The sequence below is a fragment of the Microtus oregoni genome, unplaced genomic scaffold (assembly GCF_018167655.1).
Source record: "Microtus oregoni isolate MIOR12 unplaced genomic scaffold, Mior012 000025F_ref0000491, whole genome shotgun sequence".
Lineage (NCBI taxonomy): Eukaryota > Metazoa > Chordata > Mammalia > Rodentia > Cricetidae > Microtus > Microtus oregoni.
Window position 1 is genome coordinate 34,325,106 of NW_024543084.1, and position 19,108 is coordinate 34,344,213.

The 19,108-nt window shown below is 42.8% G+C and overlaps 1 protein-coding gene across 2 annotated transcripts in view; it reads left to right on the forward strand.

Moving 5' to 3' along the window:
• The window catches only part of LOC121462725 (serine/threonine-protein kinase Nek1-like), a 115,470-nt gene that overhangs the window by 94,524 nt on the left and 1,838 nt on the right, over positions 1 to 19,108 (forward strand). For both annotated transcript variants that reach the window (XM_041674574.1, XM_041674575.1), the window contains one exon: positions 18,395 to 18,697. In XM_041674574.1, the coding sequence (XP_041530508.1) occupies positions 18,395 to 18,506 (112 nt within the window). In that variant the 3' untranslated portion in view covers positions 18,507 to 18,697. The remainder of the gene's footprint in view (positions 1 to 18,394; positions 18,698 to 19,108) is intronic.

Consider the following 19,108-nt stretch of genomic DNA (forward strand, 5'->3'; position numbering starts at 1 on the left):
AGATAGACAGAAATACATTCGTAATAGGGCAGGTCCTAGCTACTCAAGAGACTTAGGCGGAAAGACCCCAAGTTCAAAACCCACCTAGACTACAAATTGAGTTCATGGTTACCTAGGCAATTTAGTGAGAATCTCCGAAAAAGAAAATGACTGGCTGCTGAGAGGCTCAGACTGACACCTTGAACTCAATCCCTGGAATGCCCATAAAGATGGAAGGAGAAAAAGTCCCACAAAGCTGTCCTCTCACCTTCACACAGGCATCACGGTAGGTATGCACTTTCCTCTAACAATATATAACATAAATTAACTTTTTAAAGAGTTTGAAAGGGCGGGAGGTACAGTTCAGTTTCAGCATTCTGCGCATGTGCAAGGTCTCAGGTTTAATGCCACTACCACAAAACACACACACACACACACAATGTACTGAGCACCAAGGGTCATCAAGGAAATGAAAACCAGATTATAATAAACTGTCATTTTCTACCTACTAGAATGAATGTAATTTTTAAGACTGGCACTGGGGATTAAGATGACTCAGCGATGAAGAACACTTACTATTGCAGAGGCCCCAGGTTCCAGTCCCAGCATTTACATGGTAGTTTACAATCATCAGCAATTCTAGTCCCAGGGACCTGACATAGCACACATACATACACTCAGGCATATATATATGTAGGTGTGGCCTTGTTGGAGTAGGTGTGGCCTTGCTGGAGGACGTGTATCACTGGGTGATGGGCTTTGAGGTTTCGGAAACTCAAGTCAGGCCTAGTGACACTCTTCCTGCTGTCTGTGGATCCAGATGTAGAACTCTCAGCTACCTCTCCAGCACCATGTCTGCCTGCATGCTACCGTGCACACCTGACAATCATGGACTAAATTTCTGACCTGTAAGCCAGGCAATTCAATGTTTTCCTTTAAAAGAATTTCTGTGGTCATGGTGTCTCTTCACAGCAATAAAGCCCTAACTAAGACGTAAAAGAAATAACTATTTTGAAACAGTGCTGTAATGTTGGAATAGTGTTTGTGTAGCCTGAATGGGGCCCTAGCTCAGAAGTGGGGAAGATAAGAGGTGTTGGTGGCCACTTTGTACCTTCTCAAGCTGCTAGGGAGCACACAAAGGAATGGAAATGCTTCGAGACACACTGCACACTCACACAAGCTCACATACAACTCTTCAGAGCAGAATTCCCACATTAGGACACAAAGGAGAAATAGTTTAAGTGCTTCCCAACTGATGGGCACATAAACTACATATGGTGTGCCCATACCACGGAATACTAGTCAGCAGTAAAAATCCTGAAACACTCACACGCACTGCAGCAAACATGTTCTGCCTTTCAAAATAAAGCAAGCGAGGGCTCCTAGTTAGCTCTTCTCTTGTAAAGGACCCAAGTTCAGTTAGTGCCTACATCCAAATCAAGGCAGATCTGAAGCCTTTAGCCTCCATGGGTACCTGCATTCATGTGCACATCCTGTGCACACGCCCCCTCCCCCCACAATTAAAATAAAACAAACCTTTTCTTAAAAGAAACATGGAAAGTGAAAGAAGCCAGTAACAAAACACCTATAACTCTATAATTATATGCATATAAACACTATCTACAAAGCCAAAAACAATAATTTAATGGTTTACTAGGGTTAAATACTAGGGTTAGGTTGAAAGCAGGGGTTGTTGGTGTTTCCATTATGTCCCCGGGTTCCCAGAACAAAGATTCACAAACCGGACACCTCAGAAAACGGGAAATTAATTCTGCATTCTAGAGGTTAGAAACCTGAAACCCGAATGCAGGTAGGACCTTGTTCCCTCTTAACTGTCTAGGAAAGATCCTGCTGGGGCTTGCCCATGGTTTCCCTTCCACCAACTCCTCCCAGGTTCTCCCCACCCACCAAAATCCACACCTTTTCTTTCTCTCTCTAATTAGAAAACAGGAGAGAGAGAGAGAGAGAGAGCGCAAGAGAGAGCGCACAAGATATATACATATTCTCTTACACAGAAATCATATTTAAAAAAACAAACAGAAACCACGATTAGTTAGGGTTCTCTATGGTAACCAAATCTATAGAATGACTCTCTCTATATATGTCTAGAAAAGGGGTTTATTAGAATGACTTACAGACTTTGGCCCAGTTAATCCAACAATCCAACAATGGGTGCCCATGAATGGAAAGTCCAAGAATCCAGAAGTTGCTCAGTCCAGAAGGCTGATGTCTCAGCTGGTCTTCAGCAGATGCTGGAATCCTGAAGGAGTAGATTCCAATGCCAGCGGAGGAATAGACTTGCTAGCAAGGTGAGAGAGAGCAGGCCAAGAGCCACTTCCTTTTTCCAGGTCCTTACCTAGGATCCCAGCAGAAGGCATGGCCCTGATTAGATCTGGATTAAAGGTGTGTCTTCCTACCTCAAAGATCCAGATTAGAAGTGGAACCTCCCACTTCACATTCAGCACAGAGGTCCCTCACAGGTGTGCCCTGTGTTTGGGGGTTTTAATTAGTTCCAGATGTAGTTAAGTGAACAGCTAATAGCTATCCCACATGATATCTGAGCAGAAGAGACCCCACTGGAGAAAACTAGCTTTTCCTTCGCGAGTGGCTGTCAGTTAGTGACAGCTTCTGGATGGGGAATCGGGGCTTCCGTTCACTGCTCCCTCTCAGCGCTGGGACCCATCTGGCTTTGCCCTTTGTAGGCACTGTGTGTGCTGCCACAGTCTCTGAGTTTCTTATGTGCATTAGCTTTGCTGAGTCTAGAAGGCTCTGTTTCCTTAACGTTGCCCATCCCCACGGGCTCCTAGCATCTTTTTAACTCATCTTCCACAGGGTTCCCTGAGTTCTGAGGGGAATGATTTGAAGAAGGTAACTCTTTTAGAACTGAGCGTTCCTAGGTCTCTCCTCTCTGCACATTGTCCGGCTGTGGGTCTCTGTATCTTTTCCCATCGATCGAAGGAGGGAGCTTCTCTGATGGTGACTGAAGAAGGCATCAGTCTATGAGTACAGCAAACTGTTGTTATGAGTCAATTCTATTTCAATTTTTCTTCATCAGAACAGTAGTATTTGGTTTTCCCCTAGATAGTCCCAGGGCTATCTAGTCTCAAGTTCTTGGCTACCCAAGCAGCATTATGTATGGGTCCCGTCTCATGGAATGGGTCTTCAGGCAAATCAGAATCATTGGTTGCTCCCAAAAGCTTTGTGCCACTATTGCACCAGCGCATCTTTCAAGCATATCACACTTGCAAATCTCAGAGCTATAACTGGGCTGGTGTTTACCTTTCTCCTCTGGTAGTATGCAAAATACCTTCAGATACTGTAAACACTAGTCTGAAGCCATGAAGGTTCTGGGTAGGCACAAGATCAACTTCTCTGTGTTCAGGGAGTATGTAGGTATTGTCTTCAGCAATTGGATCTTTCCAACAGTTTGTGGAGCCTAATCAAAAGCATTGTCAATAGCTTGGGTTGTTGGGGTTCCCATGGAACCTTTGGCCAAAAACTCAATTATATTTAACTAATTCCTGGCTCTGGAGTTTTCATTTGGTAAAGAGAGATATCTATTTGGGGCTTTGTTTCCCCTACTATTTGGTGATCCCATTTATATTTCTTTCATATATGTTTATGTTTTAAGAAATGTCTTGTGTAGTAGGTTTCCACACAACCCCTCAATTGCCCTTAGCTGCCCTTCCTGGTATCCCCTCGCTTACCCATATATTCTCTTCTTCCCCTTTCATTTCCCCTCCCACATCCCTGTCCACTCATGACTGTTTTCCCTTTCTCAGGAGATCCTTCTGTCTCCACTAACCACTTACTCTATACCTAATCTCTGTGGTTATGTGCACTGTAGCCTTCCCATCAATGACTTAAGAACTAACATCCACATATAGGCGAATACAATCAAAATTATCTTATTGGGTCTGAGTCACCTCACTCAGGATGATTTTTTTTCTAACTCCATTCATTTACTTGTGAATTTTGTGGGTTTTTTTTTTTAAGAGTGAGCAGCATTCTGTTGTATAAACATTTTCTTTTTCCAGTTATTTGCGGATGGAGATCTAAGCTGTTTCCAGGTTCTGAATAGAGCAGCGATGAGCATAGTGACGCAAGTGTCTCTATAGAAGGATGTCGAATCTTTTGACATTTTCCCCAGAGTGGTACAGGTGGATCGTGAAGTAAATCTATTCCCAGATTCCCGAGGAAATGCCACTGTGATTCCCTCCAGCAATGGAAGTGTTTTCCCCTTACCATACATCCTCGCCAGCTTGAGCTGTCACTTGTTTGATTGATATTAGTATTGCTGACAGGTGTACGATGGAGTCTTAAAGTAGTTTTGATTTACATTTTCCTGATGGCAAAAAATGTTGAACACTTCTTTAATGTTTCTCAGACATTTGTGTTTCATCTTTTGAAAATTCTATTTAGATCTGTACTCCGTTTCTATACGGGTTATTTGTGGGTTTTTTTGTATATATTTTAGATATTAGGTATCTATTGGATGTGTATTTCGGGAAAATCTTTTCCCCTTCTGTGGGCTGCTGCTTTGACCAACTAATGTTGTCATTTGCCTTCCAGACACTTTTCGGGTTCACGAGGTCCCGTTTATTGATTGTGGTCAGTTCCTGTGCTGTCAGCGTTCTGTTCAAGAAGTTGTCTCTGTGTCAATGAGTTCAAGACTATCTCCCCACTTCCCCTTCTCTCAGAATTCATGTATCTGACTGACAATATAGAACATAGTTTAACCTGACCAATTTTTCAAAGACCGTATTTCAGTATCGGGTCAGTAATAGGTTCTTGGTATGTTGTTTGAGGAAGTGCCATTTCAGCATAGACTGTGAACAAATAGGGAATGATTGCTAATGAATGTGAAGTTTGGGGGTGGGTCATCAAAACGGTCTACGATTGTGAGAGTGGTTATCTAATTCTAAGACTCTGCTAAATGCCATGGGCTCGTAAGCTTTCTTCTTGGAAACATTTTAAAAATTCTACTTCTTTTTATTTCATGTGTCTGCATGTTTGCCTGCATACATGGAAGAACACTTCATGCATGGCATGCTTGGCACCTGCAGAGGCCAGACAAGGTTGTAGTGTCCCCTAGAGCTCAGGGCTACAGATGTTTGTGAACTGCCTGAGCGGTGCTGGAAACCAAACTTGATTTCCCTGCAAGTGCAGTAAAAATTCTTCCCCTCCCCCAAAGATTAACTTTTATTTTATGCATGTGTGTATGTGCACCCTGTGTGTGCAGGTGTCTGTGGGGGCCAGAAAAGGGTGTGAGACCCTCTAGAGCAAGGGTTACAGGTTTTTGTGAGATACCTTTGTGGATGCTGGGGACCAAACTTGAGCCCTCTGTGAGATCAGCAGATGCTCTTAACTGCTGGGCCATGTCTCTCCAGCTTCCAGCAGTGCTGTTCTTAACCCCTGCGCCCTTTCTCTAGACCAGAGCTGGATATTTCTGAAGAGTGGCTAACCGAGCTATGAATTGTATCTCAAGTGAAGCGGTGAAAATACCATCCTTGCTCTCTATGGTTAATTCTCCATTCGAGGGCATCGGCTTGCTTCTGTCAGATAAGTAAACAAGTCCTGATGTCAGGAAACTGAGCAAGGAGTGAGTGTCAGGCTGAAGAGATGGCGCAGCTGGCGAAGGTGCTCGCTGCCAGGCTTGATGACTTGCGTTCGATCCCTGCGACTGGCGTGGTGGGAGAGAACCAGCTCTCACACATATTCTCTGACCTCCACACATGCCCCATGGCGTGCACATGCGTAAACGCCCACAGGCAAAAAGAAGAAAATGCCCAATCGCGGGAACTGTTAGCAGGTGCTGTCGGTGTTTGGGGAGGAAGGACGAGGATGAGAGAGAACAGAGGGATACAGGCAAGGTGGGATTTAAATGAAACCCTGAACCACAAGTGAGATTCATTGAGCTTTCTGGGGATTTGGAATGGCTGGAAATTCACTCCGTGTCTAGTGTTCCTCTTGTCCCCAGGACTCTAAGCTTCCTTTGTCTTGACACTGATCTAGACTCCAGCTGCTCATTGCTGCACCTGGGGCATGCCCTGCTGCCCGCTGCATTCTAGTTGCAACCAGTGGTGGTGGAGTGACTTGCTTGCTGGGTGGGGTACCAGCTCCGGGCCAGCATGGAGTGGGTCTTTGTTCACGAAGAATTCTTGTGAACTCAGTAATCCTGACAAGACCAGCTGGTCAAGCTTTTAATTTACTGGTTCTCTACCTATGGGTTGTGACCTCTTTGGGGTCGAACTACCCTTTCATGGTGATCGCATATCAGATATTTACATTACAATTCATAACAGTAGCAAAATTACACTTGTGAAGTAGCAACGAAAATAATTTCAGTGGTTTACGGTCGCTGCAACGTGAGGAACTGTATTAAAGGGTCGCAGTGTTAGGAAGGTTGAGAACCACTGCTCTAGGTGCTTGTGCGGAGAGAATCGGCAAGACAGGGATACTCTCAGCAGCCCATCTTTGAGGAACAATCAGGAATCACTTTGTAGAAGCCAAAATCTAAGAGCGTTGCTGCAATTTCGAGAAAAGAGCTGAGCCGGCTGAGTACTATGGACTCTCTGGAGGCTCGCTGGCTTCGAACACAAACGATGACGTCCCCAGAGGGTGGCTCTGCTCTCATCAGTCTCTATCCTCACTGCTGCTAATAGTAAGATGTCTCCTGTGACTGGAGACCATTCCTGCAGGCTTCTTCTGGTTGCTGTGGGCAGATCCAAAGTGTCTTATTTATGTCATCTAGACCTCAAGCAACCTGAGTGCAGGATTTGGTTGTCATCCTCACAGATGGTATCTCCCCGATGGTGCATAGTTCCTGGCATGGCAACCTTCAATGAATAATGTCTGTATATATTACAGCTTACTTCTAACACCCAAAATCTCATCTCTTGGTTTATCATACCTACTTACTGTAAAGGCAGGAGGCACCTGTGAACACTGGGAACACGCATCCTGACAGAAAACTGTTTTCACGTGTTTTGTATAAAATCAAGTAAGAAACGAATGCAATGGGTAGTGGTGGCACACACCTTTAATGCCGGCACTCGGGAGGCAGAGGCAAGTGGACCTCTGTGAGTTCGAGGCCAGCCTGGTCTACAGAGTGAGCTCCAGGACAGCCTGGGCTACAAAGAGAAAACTTGTCTTAAAAAAAAAAAAAACAAAAACAAAACAGAAATAAAACAACAACAACAGCAACATAAAAAAAACGCCAACCAATTAAACAAAAAAGAAATGAAGGCAATACATTAATTATCTTAATGATGCTGATAACATTACTTGGAGGCCATCCTCATTTGATGTTTGGAAATATGTTCTTACATTGTACCATTCATCTAAATTCCATTTTCTTCCCAGAAGACTATAGATGCTTTTATAAATACAGTGCGCGAAACTGCACTAGATGGCTCAGTGGTTTGGAGAACACCATTCTTGCTTGTAATTCTAGCTCCAGGGGGCACAACAGCCTCCCGGGCTACCTGTATTCGCAGGTACACACCTTCCCACATATACATAACTATAAAAATAACAAATTAGAAACTAGCAGATGAGAAGGAGTCAGATCAAAGGGCTGAGTTTAAGTGGTGCGTGCTTAGCCATAGATGGCAGTGTTAAAGTCCTCCACCCCTAAGACCTAGGGAACATCTTGGAGGAAGGCTGGGATGAATCTAAGGGCAGGAAAAGTGTTGGGAATCCCTGTCTTCAGTACATGACTTGGCTGTGGCACAGCTCACGGCAGTTGTGGTCATATGTGCAAGACCTCCACGGGATCAAGCCAGTTCAAACTCTGCAGGGGTGGTGGTGCACATTTTTAATCCCAGCATTCCAGGCAGTGACAGGCAGATCTCTGTGAGTTTGAAGGCAGCTTGGTTTACAGAATGAGTTCTAGGCCAGTCAGAGCTACATAGTGAGACCTTACCTCAAACAGCAATGAAACAAAGCATCATCATCAACAACAACAATGAAAGAACTTCAGAATGAGCGAGGGAGCGATGCCCATGGCCCCGCTCCCAGCCGAGGAGCTATTAGTTACTTTGCGAGGGAAGGAGAGGCACTTTTCTATGGGTTTGTGTTCACTTGTGCATTGCCTGTGCCTCACTGGACATCCCCATGCACATATAGGAAGAAAAATGAATGAAATTGGGAAGGAGATATGCTGGGGTGTAGGGATGTTGAAACAGAGAATAGGGGATGGGTGAGATCAAGATACCTTGTGTACTTGTATAAAATTTTCAAATAATAATTTTTTAAGATGAGCCTGGACATGCCACCAAAAGAGAAATGTAACTCCAGGCCAGACTCAACTCCTTGTGTCCTGCCTGCAGGACGTGCTACAGCAATGGGGACACAAAGCTCATGGAAACAACCAACTCATAACCGTTTTGATTTAAGGGCCATTCCACAGATGGAATCTATACCCAATATTGTTGGGTGACCAACAACCCAGAGACCTAGAGTAAAACCAAATACAATGGTCTTAACAAATAGTGCTATCATGATTCCTAATGACATTGTACTATTCTCATCGACTAGTGCCTATGGTCTATCTAAATCCACACTCTATCTCTACTATTCACAGAGATCCTCCTGCTTCTGCCTCCAGAGCAATGGGTTTAAAGGCGTGTGCCACCACCACCTGGCTCATTATTATCTCTTAGAAACCTGTTCTTTTTTTCCTAGGTGTGCTTGTTTTTCTTGTTGTTGACTGGATGGTTTGGTGTGTTGGTTTATTTGTGTTCCTCTACCTGGCTGTAGATACACTGCTGCCTATGGCTTGCTCTTTCTGTCATGGTGTTGGTGTAGACAGCATAACATTTACTACTGCAGCCACATAGAAGACACAACACCACCCCATCAGTCATTCACACTGTTGGCAACCATTAGCATTCTCCACCTTCCCAAAGTAAAATCCAGCCCCGTTAGATATTAGCTCCACCTCTCTCCTCCCCTTCTGAATAGTCTGTGTAGAGCTGGAGGCACACATGAATTGGGCAAATGACCGAGTTTAGGCCTGGATTACTCTTCTTTCCCTCCAGACCTTTCAGAGATAGAAAAGCCGTCCAAGACCCACTGCTCAGCCGTGGGACAGGGCACAAACTCTCTACATAACAAGGAGGATTTCTAGGAAGCTGTATTTTACAATAAAGCTTAAAACTGAAGCCTGTTGGGGAGCTCGCTCCCTCATGGGTTCTCCCGATTTAGATTCTGGGACCTATTCAGTTCACGTACATTGTACTCTCTCAACTGCCAGAAACGAAGGAGAAAGATTACGTTACATGGGGGGGTCATATGACAAGGAAGTCCCAGGCTGCCGGACAGAGCCACAGGCTGGACCCTCTGTGGCCAAGACTCATCATCCCTAAGGGATGGCTCTCCGAACGCCAGATGGGCGGTCACTGGCATGGACAGGCAACAGGTGCCCCCAGCCTGTTTTCTTCTCTGACTCCAGGGAACAGCAAATCCTGTCCTCTCTGGAAACATGAACAAGGATGATAAATATTCTCAAGCATTTGAGTTATGCCAAAGGCATGTCTTAAAACCAGAAATAAATAAGCGGCTTTGAACCAAGATGAAGTCACAGAGACAATCTCACAAACATCAGACTCAGGATTTCAGGGCCCGTGTCCTCTCAAGCAGGTGGCATCAAGGTCTGTCAGCAAAAGTGTGTGTGCACGTTTGTATCTTAGCTTGTGTTTTGTGTAAGTGTATACTGTCATTTTTCTAAATACTTTTACAGTGAAATACAATGCTTTATTGGAAATCATTACCTCATTTACAGCAAATTGTTCCTAAATCAATTATTTTCCTCTTTAATTTGACATTCTTCAGAGGATTCCAAGTACACAGCAAACCTTGGTGTTTGGCTGTTTTGTAACTGCTACCACAATACAGTAGTCGTGGGATTTTCTTTTTCTTTGAGGTTGGTTGTGTAGTGGTATCATTTTCTGTGATTATGCTGACTTCACATTGCTTCCTTTTTCCAGTGTGGTGCTTCACATCACTTTCCCAATGTGCAGAGCACTGTTAGCCTCCACGAACTCGCGTGGCTGGCACTGGAATGGCGTTGAGCACGTCGAAGAGACTATCCTCCACCCTCTTCTCATTTAACGCTCCCCACGAGCCCTTAGCTTCATTTAGCAGATGAAAGAAACGAGGCAAGTAACAGTTTCAAATGCTAATTTGCATTTATGCCGAGAGATGTGGATATGTTCAAATTGGGGTTTCCCTCATTAGCCAAAATTGTTTTTAGTAGACTTATTTTTAGGCCACGTTTCGGTTCGCACAAAAACTGAATGAAAAGCGCAGAGATTTCCCATGTGTCCCTGCCCTCGTTCATGCATTCCTCCCCATTCCTAGCATCTCTCCCCACACTGGGATATTTGTTGGAAATCAGAGCCTGCATTGACATATTGCCACACAGGACTCACAGCTCACAGCAGACTTCTCTTAGAGCTGGTATGTTTAACGGCTGTGGAAATTTTGTAATGACATTTATCCATGGCAATAGTATTGCTCCGAGAGGCTTTGTTGCTTCAACTATCCTCCGTTCTCCACCTTTCTCCCTCTACCCTCCTAGCCCTCGGTCACTGCCAATTTTCTTACTGTCTTAATGTTGGTAGTTTTGCAGTTTTCAGACTGTCACACACTTCAAGTGACACAGGGTGTGGGTTTTTCAGACTGACTCCTTCAGTTAGTGGTATGCATTTTTAAGGCTTCTCTGCATATCTATTTTAAAGATTTGGTTATCTTATACTCATGTATGTGTTTTTAGGCACACATGTGTGTTTGTGGGTGTCCACAGACATGAGAAGGTGGCCATGGAGCACCTGAAGTGGGTGTCACAGGTTTGGAGTCACTTGATGCTGGTGCTGGCAATTCCAATTCTGGTCCTTCCATAGAGCAGTCAAGGCTCTCAGGCTTGGAGCCGTCTCTCCAGTCAGTCTCTGGGGAGTCCTATGTGTATTCTCTGGGTATTTGGTAGCTCATTTCTTTTAGTAGCTAAATGGTGTTTCCAGACAATGGGCATGAGTTCATTTATCTATTCAGCTGCTGAAAGACATCTTGATTTCTTATAAGCTATAGCAATCAGGAATAAGGCTGGCTATTAGGTGCAAGGTTTTGTGTGGAAATAGACTCTTTTCTCCTTTAGGTAAATTTCCAGGAGCTCAGCTGCTGGGTTGTATAGTAAGAACATCTTTAGCTTTGTAAGAGATTGCCCGACTATCTTGGCTGTACCATGTTGTATTTCCTCCAGCAGTGGATGAGAATCCCTGTGTGCGAATCTACAGTTCAACGTTATAGCGGCATTTTCTCAGTTAAGGCTCCCTCCTCTCAGGTGGCTCTAGCTTGTGTCAACTTGACATGAAACTAGCCAGCACCTAGTGTGCATTAAAGTGAAAGCCCACAAAAGTCTATTTAATCACTTATTAAGGGGTACAATGGAAAAACAAACTCACCCCAAATGTCTTCAGCTAAGTGGATCGAGCTCCCACAACATTTCCCCTTTTATTTCTAATAAAGAAGGGTCTAATCCTAGCATCAACTACATACTGCTCTTTCAGAGCACCTGCGTTTGGTTCCCAGCTCCCACACCAGGCACTCAGAGCTGCCTGTTAACTCCAGCACCAGGGGATCTGATGCCGTCTCCTGGCCTCCTCTTCTACTGTGTTGTCTTTGCCATGTCACAGACCTAAAAGAAATGCACTGAAATCCTGAGCTGGAATAACTCCCACCCTGTGTTAGGAAGCTTGTTACCAAGAGAGAAAAATGCCACGCTAACCTTCCTGGTTTTGAAGTCTGCGTTATCTGAATTAATATAGTTCTTCCTGTTTTCATTCGGCTAGTGTTCAAGCCATGCCCTTTTCTACCCTTTTCCCTCATGTCCTCTCTTCTTTCCTTCTTCCCAACCTCCTCCTTTTGAAAGAGGGTCTCAATATGTAGACATTAAGATCTTCCCACCTCATCTTCATGAATCCCGAATTACAGGTATGTGCCATTATGCCCACGTTACCTCTACATGTGTTTTATATTTTAATTGCTTTCTTATAGAAAACACGTATTTGCATCTTTTTTGATTCTTTGTTGATCTCTGTGTTGAACTGTCATAATTAGGTCATTAGTGTTAATTGTTTAGTTGATGTGTTGGACTTAGTGTGCCTCCCCACATTTACTGGGTTTTCATTGGTGTCCTTGCTCATTATCCCCATTTTGTCTTCCTCTTCTGCCTTTTGTGGTCCTAATTGATCATTTAGTATCATTTCATTTTATCCTTTTCCTTAACATATATTATGCTTTTTTTTAAAAAAAAATGTGGTTTTGTTTTACATTTGGCTACCCTTGAGTTTGCAATATGCACTTAAAATGAATCCACGCCCATTCTTAAATAATTCTAACTCATGAGGAGTGCAAGGTGGTCATAAACCCTCCTCCTGGTTCTTCATTTCACTTCCCTCTAAGTACAACTAGACATCTATAAATGAAATAAAACGTCACCATTAAAATTTCCACAGCTGTCTGTGATATCAAGTAAGTAGAACAGTAAAGAATTTTGATTTGATCTTTATTTATTCTTCCATTTTCGCACTCTTCTATTCTGTCGTGCATGTGTGTGTGTGCATGTGTGTATGTGTGTGAATGCATGCATATGAGAGAGAGAGAGAGAGAGAGAGAGAGAGAGAGAGAGAGAGAGAGAATTTGACCTGCATGAATGTGCATGCGCCATGTGTAGGTCTGGTTCCCACAGAGGCCAGAAGAGGGTTCGGGAACCCCTAGAACTGGAGTTACAGATGGTTGTGAGCCATGTTTGTGGGTGCTAGGAATCGAACCCAGGTCCTCTGCATCTCTGAAAGAGCAGCAAGTGTTTTTAATCACTGGGCCTTCTCTCTAACCCCTTTCTTTCACTGTATAGGTGTGTGTGTGTGTGTGTGTGTGTGTGTGTAGAACTTCTTTGACACGTCTTATAAAGTAACAGTGCTGCCCATGAATGAATTTCTTCAAAAGATTTGAAGCTAGATCTCACATAGCCCATGCTGGCCTTAACCTCACCTTATTGTTCAAGCGCTACGGTCACAGGCACACATCACAACACCAACTTTCTCTTTGATTTTTCTAATTTTATTTATTTTTGAGTTTTTTAGAGAGTCTCCCTTTATAGCTTGACTGTCCTGACATTCATTATGTAGCCCAGGTTGGCCTTCAGCTCACTGTGTAGTCAAGAATGAGCTTATCCTCTAAGCCCTGTGATCACAGGCATGCATCTCCACACCAGCTATCTCTCTAATTTTTTATTTTTATTTCATGTATTTTATTTTTTAATTTAATTTATTTATTTTATTTTTGAATTTCTGAGACAAAATCTTACTGTGTGGTTCTAGCTGTCCTGGAACTCACCATGTAGACCAGGCTTGCCTTAAACTCACAGAGTTCTGCCTACCTCTACTGAGAACAGGAGAATTCTAGGAAGAAGGAAGCCCATTCCTACCAGTCCTGCCCAGACCCCCGAAGAAGCAGAATGTGACATACCCTGCTAAAAAAGCTACTGAGCCATGTGGCTAACATAGATAAGAATAATGGGTTAATATAAGCTACAAGAGCTAATAAGATAAGAAGCCTGGGCTAAGGGGCTGATCAGTTTATAACCTAATGTAGACTCTCTGAGTGATTTTCTTTGGGGGCTTACTGGCTGTGGAAACCCCAACAAGCAAGCCCTCATGTTACATACCTCTACCTCCTGAGCTCGTGGGATTAAAAGTGAGCACCACCATGCCTAGCTTTCGCTTTTACTTTTGGAGTGGCTCACCACATAGAGAATTGTACCCCAGACTGTTTCAACCAACACCTTCAACATTTTATTGCCCAACTCTTTTCTTGATTTCATGATTTCTGAGGAGACATAGGTATAATTCTAGTCTTTTCTCCTCTGTAAATAGAACGTTGCTTTCCCTCTGCCGCATTTTGAAGAATTAAAGAGTAATAATTTCATTGATTCTAAACTCTAAACGCTATGCCCAGGTGTCGTTTTTCTGCTTATCCTGGTTTAGCCACTTCCTGTTTTCTAAGCTTTCCAGACCTGTAGTTTTGTGTGTGATGCTAATTTGGGGGAATTCCTCGGTCATAACTGCTCAGCTACACCCTCCAATCCTTTCATGAGTCTCCCTGTGTTCTTGGCGCATGTGCACCCCAGCCTTTGAAGTGTCCCATCTGCGCTTGGATGTTCTGCTCTGGGTTTCTCTGGCGTACTCCCCTTCCCTCATTCGCTCTTCAGCTTGGGATCTTTCAACTGAGATGCCCTCCAGCATGGAGATTCTCCCTTCTATGTTCAGTCTACTAATGAACCCATCAAAGGCATTCTTAGCATGTTACAATGTTTTTGATTTCTAGTACTTATTTGGTTCTTAGGAGTCTCACCTCTGCCTAAATTGCCCATTGATTTCCACAGAGTCTACTTTGTCTATTATGTTCCTTAGCCTATTGTTAAATGGCTTATTTATGTAACTATTGTCTTTTCTCTTGAGACTGAGTCTTACTCTGTAGTCCAGGCTGGCCTTGAAGGCACTATGTAGCCCAAGCTAGCCCAGCTCACTGTGCTTTCCCTGCCTCAGCCGGCCAAGTTCTGGCCTTAAAGCTAGGGGCCATCACAGGCAGTTTATTTGTGTTTGTTCTAAATTCTCAGTCTGATAACTTTATTGTTCATGCTTATTTGAAGCTGATTCTCACTCATGCTTGCTTTGCTTGGTCGTAATGTGCTTTTGCCGTTTCATATTTCTTAGAATTTTTTAATTGATTTTATAGAGCTCTACATTTTTCTCTGCTTCCCTTCCATCCTCTCCCCTCCCCTTCAACCCTCTCCCAAGGTCCCCATCCTCCCAATTTTCTCAGGCAATCTTGTCTTTTTCTACTTTCCATGTAGATTAGATCTATGTATGTCTCTCTTAGTGTCCTCATTGTTGTCTAGGTTCTCTGGGATTGTGATTTGTGGGCTGATTTTCTTTGCTTTATGTTTAAAAACCACTTATGAGTAAGTACATATGATAATTGTCTTTCTGGGTCTGGGTTACATGACTCAATATAATGTTTTCTAGCTCCATCCATTCGCCTGCAAATTTCAAGATGTCTTTATTTTTTCTGCTGTGTAGTACTCCATTGTGTAAATGTACCACATTTTCCTTATCCATTCTTCAGTCGAGGGGCATTTAGGCTGTTTTCAGGTTCTGGCTATGACAAACAATGCTGCTATGAACATAGTTGAGCACATGTCCTTGTGGCATGGTTGAGCATCCTTTGGATATATATACTCCAAAGTCTTATTGCTGGGTCTTGGAGAAGGTTGTTTCCTAATTTTCTGAGAAATCACCATACAGATATCCAAAGGGGTTGTACCAGCTTGCATTCCCTCCAGCAATGCAGAAGTATTCCCTTTTCCCCACAACCTCTCCAGCATAAGTTGTCTTCAGTGTTTTTGACCTTGGCCATTCTTACAGGTGTAAGATGGAATCTCAGAGTTGTTTTGATTTACATTTCTCTGATGACTGAGGATGTTGATCATTTCCTTAAGTGTCTTTCAGCCATTTTAGATTCTTCTGTTGAGAATTCTCCATTTAGTTTCGTAACCCATTTTTTAATTGGGTTATTTAGAATTTTGATGTCTAATTTCTGGAGTTCTTTATATATTTTGGAGATCAGACCTCTGTCTGATACGGGGTTGGTAAAGATCTTTTCCCATTCTGTAGGCTGTTGTTTTGTCCTCTTGAACAGAGTTGTTTTCTTTTTTTTTTTTTTCTTTTTTTTTTTTTTTTGGTTTTTCGAGACAGGGTTTCTCTGTGGTTTTGGAGCCTGTCCTGGAACTAGCTCTTGTGGACCAGGCTGGTCTCGAACTCACAGAGATCCACCTGCCTCTGCCTCCCAAGTGCTGGGATTAAAGGCATGTGCCACCACCGCCCGGCTCTTGGAAGTTTTTTTAATCACTGTATGGGTAAAAGCAACTACTGTCAGTCACTGGTCATGAGGTAGTGTGGTGTGCAGATGGGAAGGGTTCTACAGTTCTGTGATGTGACCCAGTCTTGTGACAGAGGACTTCACAGTGAACACATCACAGAGTTTACTTCTGAGCTCTCCTCACCCTTGGGCAGAACAAGATGGCTCGCGTTTCCCTTTTCCAGTCTAATCAGGCTGTAGAAAACCCCAGCTGGCCGAGCTCTCACCAGACATTCCTCCCAAGGCAGGCCTTGCTAAGAAGAGTGCGGCACTTGGGATTATTTTTGAATATTCTTTCCCTTGCCCTGCAGAAGCAGAGGGGCTTTTTCTCTGGCCTGTGAGGTGCTGACCTAAGTTTTCACTCTCTGATTTGTTCACATAGAACTCCTGGCAGTTTACCAGTTATAGCTCAGGTTTCCCTGTCCTGGTTCCGGCAGAGATAAGAGCTTGGGCATTCTCCTCACTCTCTCTAACTTGGGGTGCTGGTTTGCCTGTGACTCCACATCTCTAAGCTTGTTGCTTAGGGTAGAATGGCAATGCCAACACTTCTATGCACTAGACTGTATCTTCGTTTTGTTTGGTTTGGTTTGCTTTAGATAAGATGAGTAAAGACAGGACAAATGGGAAATCTCAAGCTTTGAAGGAGTTCTTCTGAAACCCAAGATGTCTGGATTTGAGCAGAATTTATTGTATTGATTGGCCTATTACACAGGTCCTATCTCAATTTTCAGAGACTAGTTTGATTTCCACTTGACCCAGACACTTTGGATCTGAACATGGAGGGTACATTATGAATGAGCGAGCCTGATGTGAGCAGCCATGGACAATCTAATTACATCTTAAATGGAAGCTGGCCTAAAGGGCTCAGGTTGCCTGTCTTTTACCATATTCCCAAACCATCCGTTTTCCTGAACATGGCATTCAATCCCTGGAACACTTGCTCCTGCACCTCTACACGGGTACTCCAGCTTGGCCGGACTCCTCCCGGGGCCAGGTAAACAGCCAAGACTCAGGAACCACACACAATCATTCTTAGGCTCCAAAGTCTCTTTTGTTTTACTCCCTACCTTCTCTAATCACATTACTGAGAAATTTACAGAGTTACTGTTGGCAATTACCAACTGTGAGGAGAGGCTCAGCCTATTTAGAAACAGAATTCGACTAACTAAAGGCCTCCAGGTAGATGTGGGCAGCCCTGTGAAAGTACAGCTGCGATCTGGGGAAGAGAAATTTCCAGGAGTTGTGCGCTTCAGAGGACCGTTATTAGCGGACAGGACAGTGTCGGGGATTTTCTTTGGAGTAGAATTGCTGATAAGTTTGCTAGGACATTTGAGAGAGAGAAGGAGAGAGAGAGAGCGTATGAGAAAGCGAGTGTGCGCGTGAGCGAGAGACCACGAGCACATATTTTCCCCTTTATAAGATTTGTGTTTTATGTTTGTTTGTTTTTAGTATAGTTCTCAGGATGGACCTCAGGACCCTCTGCCTCTGAGCTATAGTCCAGCCCCCAAATTTATTTAATGATAAATTGAGAGGATATAAAGACAATTCTTGAAAACTTTAAAAAGTTATCTCTTACGGTAGAAACTTACAAGTCATTATTCTGGACTTCATATCTAAGAAGATTTTAAGTTTCCTATATTAAAAGTTAACACTGCCAATTGTAATTATAAACACTTAAAAAATTGTGAACTATCTTGTGATAGTACCCACAAGATTCCCAGTTCTTAGTGTATGCTACTAAGTATAACTGTTTAGAGGTAAAATTTTTGAAGTGTGTTGCAGCAATTTCAGTTTGCTCATGCTTATTCCCGGAATGTATAAACTGCCTTGGAACTTATGTGCCGTGGCAACATATCTAAGAATTCTATATTCCAAACTGACTATTGGTTCACATTTGGACACTCTCAGGAGTAGAGAGAGGTCACGCTTTACTTGCTTCTTGATTTGACTTTTCGAGCAGTGAAATAATTAGGCTGTGACTGCCAGCTATGGTATGTACTAGCAGGATTGCCAGCTACTTAACCTACATCATGTTCTCCTAACCTGTTCCTCATCTGTGAAGTGCTTAGAGCACACATGACTTATAGTAGTTGTACGGTGGATGGCTGTAGATGGTTACAGTTTGTTCTCAGTAAATGGAGCTGATGCTGCTGTTTGGTTAAAGTTGAATGCCTGTTCATGACAAAAGTCGTGGTAGTACTATGTTGTAAATTTAATCCTCACTCTTTCTCAAAAGAATTATGATCTGAAATTATGAGTTAGTTTCATCATCAGATACAGCTTCTTTATTCTTTAAACACCCTAAACCCAACAGCAGCTCTAGTCATATTTCATATTATGGATAGAATTTAGAGTTTTTCCAAAGTAATTTCCTGAAATCCCTTTAATGGATAATCTTTTTATATCTCTTTTTAAAAAAAACTTTGAAAACTAGGAAGAACATCGTGGCCAAGGTTTCACTGATGGGGTATATCAAGAGAAACAGCTTTTTCAGTGTGATGAAGATTGTGGCGTGTTTGTGGCATTGGACAAGCTGGAGCCCATAGACGATGATGACAATGGATTGGAAAGTGATTTTGCAGCCCTAGGGGATACCATGCAGGCTGAACCTCCCCCTTTGGAAAAAAACTCCAGAGTATCTTTGAAGGTCGGAGAAAGTGTTGAATCTGGAAAAGTAATATTCTGTGATGTTTTGCCAGAAATAGAGAGTCTAGGATATTTTGTTGGTGTGGACATGGTAAGGATTTTTTGAGTTTTATTATTGTGAATATATATATTAATTTTATTATTAATTTAGGAATAAATTGAACACTTTGTATTCTTCAAATTTACAGTATTTTAAAGAAGATATTCCAGTTTGTCTTTCGTACAGAAACATTACAGTAGGAATGTGAGCAGAAACAATACATTTCCCAAATTTTTTTGTGTTTTAAGAAACTGGGATAATAATCTCAGTCTTTTAATTATCCTTATTTTAACTGACCAGTAGACAAAAACAAAAACCAAACCAAAACAATAAAACAAACTGACATTTCTCTGACTAAGTCCAAATATATTGTATGATACTGTGTTTTCCTTTAATTTAAAAATACTTTTGATACTTTTTGTATATTTGCTAACGTTTAATTAATTTTCTCATAATAATGAA